This window comes from Bos grunniens, chromosome 15 (assembly GCF_055505025.1).
Source record: "Bos grunniens cultivar Pamir isolate PY7600 chromosome 15, Bosgru_T2T1.0, whole genome shotgun sequence".
In the NCBI taxonomy this organism is placed as follows: Eukaryota; Metazoa; Chordata; class Mammalia; order Artiodactyla; family Bovidae; genus Bos; species Bos grunniens.
The window spans coordinates 20,989,705-21,001,243 of record NC_141179.1 but is presented as its reverse complement, the minus strand read 5'-3'; the positions used below and the strand labels follow the sequence as shown (position 1 = coordinate 21,001,243).

Below are 11,539 nucleotides of genomic sequence, written 5' to 3'. Positions count from 1 at the left end.
CTATGTGCATGTCCTCCTTGGAAAAATGTCTACCCAGGTCTTCCACTCATTTTTAATTGGGTTGTTTTTTTGATATGATGTGTAAAGGATGTTTGTGTGTTTTGGATATTAACCCCTTATCAGTCATATCATTTACAAATATTTTCTCTCATTCAGTAGGTTGTGTTTTCATTTTGTCTATGTTTTCCTCTGCTGTGCAAAAGCTTTTAAGTTTAATTAGGTCCCATTAGTTTATTTTTTGCCTTTGTTTTCTTTGCTTTAGGAGACAGATCCAAAAAATACTGCAACAATGTAAGTCAAATTTTGTCATTTACAACAACATGGATGGACTTGGAGAGTATTATGCTAAGTGAAATAAGTTAAACACTGCATGACATTACTTATATGTGGAACCTAAAAAACACAACAAACTAGTGAATATAACAAAAAAGAAACATGTACAGATATAAAAAAACAAAAGTGGTTACCAGCGGAGGGAAGGAGGGGACAATATAAGGCTAGGGGGTTAAACAGTACAAACTGTTACATATAAGCTACAAGGATACAACACAGGGAATATAGCCAGTATTTTAATTATAAATGACTATATGCTTTAAAAACTGTGAATCACTACACTGTACACCTGTAACTTACATAATATGGTATATAAACTATACTTCAATTAAAAAAAAAAATCTTAAAGTTGAACACCATCCTTTTAAATATAATGGAGATTATCTAACCTCTCAAGAAAATACTCCTATGTATCTGACTCCCGTTAAGTTGGAGTTAGGATGCAGGCACACTATAAGGCCTGTACTGGGCTCATGTAATCCCATCAGTAACAGGTGACTGCTGACGAGCAAAGCACCAGAAGCACGCTCCTTGTAAGCCCAGGTTTTGACTAATTCACCTATGTACTGTATACCTTGTTGTTTAGTCGCTGAGTCACATCTGACACTTTTGCGACTGCAATGGACTGTAGCCTGCCAGACTCCTCTGTGCATGGGAATTCCCACAGAGAAATACTACAGTGGGTTGCCATTTCTTTCTCCAGGGGGTCTTCCCAACCCAGGGATTGAATCTGCAGCTTCTGTACTGCAGGCAGATTCTTTACCACTGAGCCACCAGGGCTTCCCACTGTATAGCTATTGTAGGCTAAATACCACAACAGAGACTGCAAAGCTGAACACAACGTAGTCCTTACCCCAGAAGTGACCAGCAGACAAAGGGACAGAGGGAGCCAGAAAGGCACAATGGCTTTTCTTAATTTTATATTATTATCAAATCAAGTCTAAAAATTAAATGACCAATAATACATCCAGATAATAAGATAAGCAAATGGGATTCAAAAGGAGAGAAGAATAAGACATTGATCAGGTGATTTATTACTAACAGTTTTTGCAGAAGTAACACCTCTCACTGTAAAGATCTTTCCCATCAACTTCTCAAGTTGCTTTGAGTAGATTTAAATTATCTTTTAACTTCCTGTTTCTGTTGTCATAGCCACATTTATTTCTGTCTGCTGGTGATCATGTCTTCCTCCTGCCAGCTGGCTGTCTAGTTTTTCAGTTTCTAGCAACTTTGAAACAGAAGAAAATCTGATAAAAGTAACTTGATATCATGTGATGTGTTGATATATTAAAGGAATCCTGTTGCTGCTTCACAAAGATCATGCTTCTATTCTTCAAAACTTTTCCAACAAGAAACAAAGTTTATATGTAATTTCTGAGTATCTATGAATGGTTTACACTTAGAATAAATTTTCACAGGCTGTTTTTAGGAATATGCATACAATTATTTTGGGTTTTTTTTTATTTATAGTGATGTTATCCTACAAATAAGAAAGTCATCAAAGAAATTCTGATCCCAAAATGTGGTTTACCACAAAATTTCAAGTAGCTTAAATAAAGGAAAAGCAATTATAAGAGCTGTAAAAAGGAAGAAAAGAAATAGGAAAACATATACTGAATCTAAATTTACCTCAGAAAACATTTTTCCAAGTGAAATGTAATTGTTCTATTGCTTAATGACCACAAAAACCACATGGACCACCATGTGATACTGAAGTAGTTATTTAAAAAGGAGGAGAGTTGTCCTTTAAGACAAAAGTTTGACAGTATTTTTCACAGTGAAACTTAAGCAAAAGGTTTTGGAAATTCTTAGAAGTGTTCACTTAAATTCAGCAGTTCTGAATTATTTCCATATTACAGGATGGTTTTATCTGTGAAAACCAAATTCAACATTTAGTATTAGCACGTAACCAACAATTCTATAGAGTACTGTGCCAAAGGAAGGTGCATTTCTTGATGGCAAAGTGACAGAGAAATGTAAACTGAAAATTACCCAGCTTTGCAAGGAAGCCTATCTTTCTTCTCCTGGCTTTAAACCATCAAGAAGAAAACTATGAGGAGTCAGAATAAAACAAACGAACCATCATAATAAAGGAGACATAAGAATCTTTTGAAACACAATTCAAGAGTAAAATCTAGCCCTCTTAAAAAGTTTAGAATACTGTTAATTAAAAGGCTAATCTTCACAGGCAATGAAGTGCTAGTAAATTAATCTGAAAGTAATGGTTACTGTGATGGCTTAAAAATGTTGTCTGCAAATTCTCTGAAATCCCACAATGCAAATGATGGGTCAGACTTGATGTCTCACTTCTAATGAAACAAACAAGCAAAAGCAATACTCCATGACTTTCAGCTTCTGCCTAGCAATGCTTATACGCCTCTTAGGGCACTGGCTCTCAGAAACCACCTACCCCATTGTAAGGACACCCGGCTTACACGAAGGGACCGTACGTACATGAGGGTCCTGCTAGATCCCCAGCGGACACCAGCATCAACTTGCCAGTCACATGAGGGAATCATAAGCCTTCAGATGATTCTAGCACCTGGCTTCTAATGCTCAAAGTGCACAGATATACTTGAAGCTAACTCAACTTTACAATTCACTTTGCACTAATTTTTTTCTGCCCTTCCCCATTAGTCCAAAATAGTTGCTGTTTCATTACACTTTCAAGAGCATACTTCATACCCTTTTATTGTCATTTATCAGTTTATTCACAATAAAGATAAAATACAAATGTCTGCCATGCATGGATGGTGATCTGAAGGGCTCAAGCCCCCCGTCCTCCAGGACCCTGCCTGCATGCTCACTGCACACCACGTGGCTGTCCTGGCCGAGGGGATGGTAGCCCCCTCGTTCCCTTCTTAGGACAGAGAAAACCTAATCCGTAAGATATCCATTCTGTCACAGGGAGAAATTTATAAATAAGCATTACTTTTTAAAGATTACAAAGACAGACCATTCTGATCAAGATTAAAAAAAAAAAAAACACATTTAATTTTTAGTTTACTCCTCCACCTCAGTCAGAATTGAGACCAAACATCTTTGACAGTGCTTTATTATCTGTGCTCAGATTTTAAATGAGATCCCTAATTTCCCCAGTTTCGATCTAAACATGTACAGTTCTAGTACTGACCTTCTAATTAGCAGTATGACCCTAGACAAGCCACCTTACATCTCTGCCTCCACCCACATCCAAGAGAGATAATGACACCCTTTTTTAACCTACTTACTTATAGGTAGGTAGGCGTAAGATTTATGTTGCTGATCAATCACAGGTAAAATATATAAGGTTTTTCATACTAACTACTTTCTAGTATTTGTTTTTATAATTTAATCAAAATTAAAATGGCATACTTTCAGAACTACAAAATTCAGCAGTTGTATCAGATGAATTTAGTAAATCTAGTCATAATGATAAATCCATTCATCCATGTTCTCATTTAATTACATTAAGAAATAATAATTATAAAAATAGGGTAAAATGTTGTGAAAATATTCCTATTTATTCTATCTTTGAGGAGTTCATGCCCATATCAATGGACTCTCTGGCATCAGACACGGCATCAGGTACTCGAACAGTCATATTGTCCATAGCCTTTGTCAAACAGATCTGGCAGCCCAACCGCGATCTGTATAAAAAAGGGGAAAGGTACGGTTTAGTATTAAGCATATCTTATTCACAAGGCAACAAAGTTAATACGACCTTTTCTTACCCAGAACACTGGGATTTATTTACCTTTTAAGTTTTCATTAAGTCAAAAAAGATACATCCAACCCTTTCAACTAGAGAATAACAGAATGTAAACATGAAAACAAAAAGGTTGATATGTCAAAGTTTTATTTTAACCTCTAGCTTCTATCTTCTACTAATTGTTTCATCAGAACTACTGATTTTTGGTGACAGGAACGACAGGCAATGAAACAATGAGAAGACACAACGTTGGAGAAGAGAACTGGGGTTTTAGCAATGCCAAGAAAATAATTACCTTACAGTCACAACTACACTGGGAGGTGACAGGCACATCAGAGGTATCCATCCCTTCAACTGAGTTATGGGAAATATGTTAATACTATGTACTGAATTTCATTACCATTCAAAATAATTCCAGCCCAAAAAGATTACACTATGGCTGATTCATGTTGTTGTTTGCCAGAAACCAATACAATACTATAAAGCAATTATGCTTTAAATAAAAATAATTTCTAGAAAAAAAAAAAGACTACAAAACAAAAATTAAAAATACAGAAACAGCATAAATTGATAAAAGGAAAGTAAATATTTATCACTGGAAGAATAACTGTAATTCCATTTTTTTCACAGAATTATGACCAATTTTATGTTTAAAAAGGAATCTTAAACAGTGATGTACAAATTTATGTCTTCGTAGCTCTAAATCTAAGTATAAACAAATCTTTCAACAAGCATAAAATGTTAAGTTATAAGATCATTTTACACCATATTTTAATTAGCAGAGCTTTTTATTTCTTAATGGCACATAAAAATAAATACTATATTTGTCTCATACTCTAACTGCCTTCAAAAAATTTGATGGAATGTGATATGCAGGTCTTGATTTCATCAACATACTCATCAAGCACCTGCTGAGCATCTAAAGGGAGAGAACTAAATGTCAGTGGGTTTGCAAAGAGCAGTTCACTTCGATCCTTACTAAACACCTCTTACATGTCGGGCACCACGGACGGCAGGAGGAGGCAGCACAGGGGCTAGAACCACACAGACTGAATGTGGTTCAGATCCAGCACTGAATGTGACGTGTTCACAGGCAACTTTCTTAATCCTGACAAATATTAGTTTCCGAATGTCATCCTAAAGATGGATAATAAGTGAGTTCCTCACAGGACTACTGTAAGGATTATTTGCTAATATCAGTATTAAGGCATGAACTTTAAATCAAATAGAAGAGCTGAGACACATTCACAGGTAATTAACATGTGAGATTGTGACAAATGTCATGAGAGAGAAAGCTGTAAGGTCTGAGGAGAAAGCACTGACTTCTAGCTGGGGAGATGGTGTTTCTAATGGGTTCTGAAGATTGGATAGGATTTAATACTTAATAAAAGATAAAGAAGAAAGGCATTTGAGGCAAAGGTAATAGGGGTTCAAGGCATGTTTGAGTTAATATGGATTTCTGACTTGGCTGCTGTGCAGGCCAGACAAGGACAGGAAGAGTGATGGGCTAGAAAGGTAGTCAGGCCACGGACAGCTCTGAACATCAATGAAGGGGTGGTTCATGTTTTCACTAGTGAGCAATGAGGGACTCTGGGAGGGGCCCTGAAAGGGAGTAAGTACTACAGTCATTGGCTTCCCTGCTGGCTCAGTAGTAAAGAACACACCTGCCAATGTAGGAGACACAGGTTTGATCCCTGGGTTGGGAAGATTCCCAGGAGAAGGAAATCAGCTCCAGTTTATGGGGTCAAAAAAGAGTCAGACACAACACAGTGACTCAACAACAATGAACAACTACAGTCATGGAAAACATTGACTGCTGATAGAAAAAAATCCCTTTCTGCCAGTAGTTCCTATTTGTTAAATTAGAAAATCTTGAGCAAAGAATGCTCAAACTACCGCACAATTGCAATCATCTCACATGCTAGTAAAATAATGCTCAAAATTCTCCAAGCCAGGCTTCAGCAGTACATGAACCATTAACTTCCAGATGTACAAGCTGGATTTAGAAAAGGCATAGGAATCAGAGATCAAATTGCCAACATCTGCTGGATCATCCAAAAAGCAAGAGAGTTCCAGAAAAATATCTACTTCTCCTTTACTGACTGTGCCGAAGTCTTTAATTGTGTGGACCACAACAAACTCTGGAAAATTCTTAAAGAGATGGGAATACCAGACCACCTTACCTGCCTCTTGAGAAACCTGTATGCAGGTCAAGAAGCTACAGTTAGAACTGGACATGGAACAAAAGACTGGTTCCAAATACAGAAAGGAGTCAGTCAAAGCTGTATATTGTCACCATGCTTATTTAACTGTCACCATGCTTATTTAACTTACAGGCAGAGAACATCATGAGAAATGCTGGACTGGAGGAAGCACAAGCTGGAATCAAGACTGCCAGGAGAAATATCAATAACCTCAGATATGCAGATGACACCACCCTTATGGCAGAAAGTGAAGAGGAACTAAAGAGCCTCTTGATGAAAATAAGAGGAAAGTGAAAAAATTGGCGTAAAACTCAACATTCAGAAAACTACGATAATAGCATCTGGTCCCATCACTTCATGGCAAATAGATGGGGAGACGGTGGAAACAATGACAGACTTTATCTTCTTGGGCTCCAAAATCACTGCAGATGGTGACTGTAGCCACAAAATTAAAAGACACTTGCACTTTGGAAAAAAGTTATGAACAACCTAGACAGCATATTAAAAAGCAGAGGCATTACTTTTGCCAACAAATGTCCGTCTAGTCAAAGCTATGGTTTTTCCAGTGATCATGTATGGATGTGAGAGCTGGACTATAAAGAAAGCTGAGCACTGAAGAATTGATGCTTTTGAACTGTGGTGTTGGCGAAGACTCTTGAGAGTCCCTTGGACTGCAAGGAGATCCAACCAGTCAATCCTAAAGGAAATCAGTCCTGGATGTTCATTGGAAGGACTGATGCTGAAGCTGAAACTCCAATACTTTGGTCACCTGACGCGAAGAACTGACTCATTGGAAAAGACCCTGATGCTGGGAAAGATTGAAGGCAGGAGGAGATGGGGACGACAGAGGATGAGATGGTTGGATGGCATCACCAACTCAATGGACATGAGTTTGAGTGAACTCCGGGAGTTGGTGATGGACAGGGAGGCCTGGTGTGCTGCAGTTCAAGGGGTTGCAGAGTCGGACGGACTGAGTGACTGAACTGAACTGAACTGAAAATCTTCAATTATGCATTAAGCTCTTTCAACAAGAGAGAAAATGAGGCAAGCCAATTTCAAGCCAAAGCAAGTCAAGCAAAAATGAGACAAGACAAAGATTGTGGTGAGCCTGAGACAGACTATTGGTTATACTCTTGGTGTTCATATAAAATTAAGTAATGCTAGTCTTCAAGGAACTTGGGGAAGAGGATGGAAAAAGCTATCAATGATATAGGGCAGAATCAAGTAAGCACAGTAACAGAAGAACCAGAAGTACATAGGAGAACATGGGGAAACCCTCCTGGTTCTATAACCTGAGAGGTAAGGCAGTGGTGCTGGGACCGCTCTCACTCCCCTACTTTCTCCTGGAAGGTCTCCGGCTCTAAGGTGGATCAGTGTAGAACCTCTAGAGAAGGAGCCGGATTGCAAGTCTTCCTTGATTTCATTATTAATTAATTTTGGGAATTCCCATAATTTTTTTTTAAAGAAAAATACAGTTTATTTCAAGCTTACAGAAACTTTCAGAGTGCTCCATTTGTCCATCTGTTTGTTTGTCCAAAGTAACAGGTTGTTGGGGTAGGCCCAGAAACTGCTCCCTTGTTGAGCTCTGAAGCTCAGCTCCCAGAAGGATGCTTCCAAAACTAAGTTTTGGCCACAGCAATCAGAGCAGAAAAAGAAATAAAAGGAATCCAAATTGGAAAAGAAGAAGTAAAACTCTCACTATTTGCAGATGACATGATCCTCTACATAGAAAACCCTAAAGACTCCACCAGAAAATTACTAGAACTAATCAATGATTATAGTAAAGTTGCAGGATATAAAATCAACACACAGAAATCCCTTGCATTCCTATACACTAATAATGAGAAAACAGAAAGAGAAATTAAGGAAACAATTCCATTCACCATTGCAACGAAAAGAATAAAATACTTAGGAATATATCTACCTAAAGAAACTAAAGACCTATATATAGAAAACTATAAAACACTGGTGAAAGAAATCAAAGAGGACACTAATAGATGGAGAAATATACCATGTTCATGGATTGGAAGAATCAATATAGTGAAAATGAGTATACTACCCAAAGCAATTTATAGATTCAATGCACTCCCTATCAAGCTACCAACAGTATTCTTCACAGAGCTAGAACAAATAATTTCACAATTTGTATGGAAATACAAAAAACCTCGAATAGCCAAAGCGATCTTGAGAAAGAAGAATGGAACTGGAGGAATCAACCTACCTGACTTCAGGCTCTACTACAAAGCCACAGTTATCAAGACAGTATTGTACTGGCACAAAGACAGAAATATAGATCAATGGAACAAAATAGAAAGCCCAGAGATAAATCCACACACATATGGACACCTTATCTTTGACAAAGGAGGCAAGAATATACAATGGATTAAAGACAATCTCTTTAACAAGTGGTGCTGGGAAATCTGGTCAACCACTTGTAAAAGAATGAAACTAGAACACTTTCTAACACCATATACAAAAATAAACTCAAAATGGATTAAAGATCTCAACGTAAGACCAGAAACTATAAAACTCCTAGAGGAGAACATAGGCAAAACACTCTCTGACATACATCACAGCAGGATCCTCTATGACCCACCTCCCAGAATATTGGAAATAAAAGCAAAAATAAACAAATGGGACCTAATTAAACTTAAAAGCTTCTGCACATCAAAGGAAACTATTAGCAAGGTGAAAAGACAGCCTTCAGAATGGGAGAAAATAATAGCAAATGAAGCAACCGACAAACAACTAATCTCAAAAATATACAAGCAACTCCTACAGCTCAACTCCAGAAAAATAAATGACCCAATCAAAAAATGGGCCAAAGAACTAAATAGACATTTCTCCAAAGAAGACATACAGATGGCTAACAAACACATGAAAAGATGCTCAACATCACTCATTATCAGAGAAATGCAAATCAAAACCACTATGAGGTACCATTTCACACCAGTCAGAATGGCTGCGATCCAAAAGTCTACAAATAATAAATGCTGGAGAGGGTGTGGAGAAAAGGGAACCCTCTTACACTGTTGGTGGGAATGCAAACTAGTACAGCCACTATGGAGAACAGTGTGGAGATTCCTTAAAAAACTGGAAATAGAACTGCCTTATGATCCAGCAATCCCACTGCTGGGCATACACACTGAGGAAACCAGAAGGGAAAGAGACACGTGTACCCCAATGTTCATCGCAGCACTGTTTATAATAGCCAGGACATGGAAGCAACCTAGATGTCCATCAGCAGATGAATGGATAAGCAAGCTGTGGTACATATACACAATGGAGTATTACTCAGCTATTAAAAAGAATACATTTGACTCAGTTCTAATGAGGTGGATGAAACTGGAGCCTATTATACAGAGTGAAGTAAGCCAGAAGGAAAAACATCAATACAGTATACTAACGCATATATATGGAATTTAGAAAGATGGTAACAATAACCCTGTGTACGAGACAGCAAAAGAGACACTGATGTATAGAACAGGCTTATGGACTCTGTGGGAGAGGGAGAGGGTGGGAAGATTTGGGAGAATGTCATTGAAACATGTGAAATGTCATGTATGAAACGAGATGCCAGTCCAGGTTCAATGCACGATGCTGGATGCTTGGGGCTGGTGCACTGGGACGACCCAGAGGGATGGTATGGGGAGGGAGGAGGGAGGAGGGTTCAGGAAAAAATTAAAATAAAAAAAAAAGAGAAAAAAAAAACAATAAGAAAAAAAATAAATAAATAAAATAAAATGCATAAAAAAAAAAAAAAAAACTACTCACAGGTCAAGCCACAAATTAAACAGTAAGGTATTATTTATTGAGGTGACTTCGATGGGATAAGGTGTTGGAAAGAGGTTGGAGGAGACAGAAAACAAAGCCCAGGTCCCCTGAGCTCACTGCCTAGACAAGGTCTTAGACATCCTAAAGGAACCTAGGGCCAGACCCTGGGCTGCAGGAAGGAAACATCCCTGGGAGGTTCAGGAGCACAGAGCTGTTCTGTGTGGGGGTTGGCGGGGCAGGTACCACAGCTACTTTCATATCTTCAACTAATCTCTCTTCTATCTGCAAGCTCATCTCACCACTCCTTAACCAGCAGGAATATTGGTTCTCCTGCTGGCTCTCCCCCTTCACACATTCACTTGCCTACTATCAACCAGCATTTAGCTTCTCCTCCAGTCATTCCCATAATTCCCATAATTAATTTTCATTATTAACCCCACAAAATCTCCCACTTGTGCAAACCCTGAAGACATTTTCTACAGCCACTTTGTCATATACACCTAACAGCGAAATATACTAGGTGTGTTAACTTGACTTCTAAAGTTTGGTTTTCAAAGCAAAGAAGGAGCTTCAAACTGCAAGAAACCAAGGGCTTTGGGGTCCAATGTAACTGACTGAAACCAGGGCTCTGTCATTCTCCAGCTATGTGGCCTTGGCAAATCTCTGAGAACGAAGCCCTGTCCCATAAGGTGGTGATAATACTGCAAACTCTGAAGGTTAGAAACAATCTTTGTTAAGATTGTAGGCATTACAGTAAATGTCTGGCATATGAGTTAATATTTTATAGTTAAAATGCCAACAACAACCACTGAGTGAATGCTTTTTCCATCAGACACTATTTAAGGAGCTGCACGAGCATGCATTACTGACATGACACAACAATCCTATGAGGTAGGTACTATTTTATTATCCCCATTTTACAAATATGAAAATGAGGCCTCTGTGTAGGTTATCCATGGAAACTGGTTGCAGGGAGCAATGACAACTATCAAAAATAGATTCACAAATCATTCCTGAAGCTATCAACCATTAATTCCAAAAACAGCTGGTGATGATGCCCTTTCTGAGTCAGGCACTAGAGATACAATGATGAAATATTGGATCATCAGTTTCCTTTCAACAAAAGTAAAAAAAAATTAATTGGAAGTATTAGAAGATAAGTTCTAGATCCTAATAAATCTTCTTTCATCTATTTTTATTCAAGGAATTAATATTTGCCACAATTTAATGAGTTGAGATGAAATTTGATGCTTTTTATGGTATTTTTGAAGGACAGATTTGATAATTGAAAGAAATTATAATGAAAAGTTTTACCTACTTGAGAGAATACAGTTTTTAGAAAAACTTAAATATAATAATAATGTTAAAATGAATAGTTTTAATTGTACATTAAAGAAAATTAATCAGAACTTATTCTTGTTACTAAAGGATCATCAGTCCATTATTAATCAAGGCTAAGTACACTCTCTAATAACATTAAAATGCTCTTCAATCTAAAAATCAAGGACACTTACATCAAACTTAATTTTAAAATAAA

At 37.6% G+C, this 11,539-nt stretch overlaps 1 protein-coding gene across 4 annotated transcripts in view; it reads right to left on the bottom strand.

Moving 5' to 3' along the window:
- Positions 1-2,997: 2,997 nt before the first annotated feature.
- The window catches only part of FDX1 (ferredoxin 1), a 36,667-nt gene continuing 28,125 nt past the window's right edge, over positions 2,998-11,539 (bottom strand). For 3 of the 4 annotated variants that reach the window (XM_086339110.1, XM_086339114.1, XM_086339109.1), the window contains exon 4: positions 2,998-3,962. In XM_086339110.1, the coding sequence (XP_086195236.1) occupies positions 3,836-3,962 (127 nt within the window). In that variant the 3' untranslated portion in view covers positions 2,998-3,835. Of the gene's footprint in view, positions 3,963-4,319; positions 4,379-11,539 lie in introns of all 4 variants that reach the window. The other variant, XM_086339113.1, reaches the window with a different exon arrangement.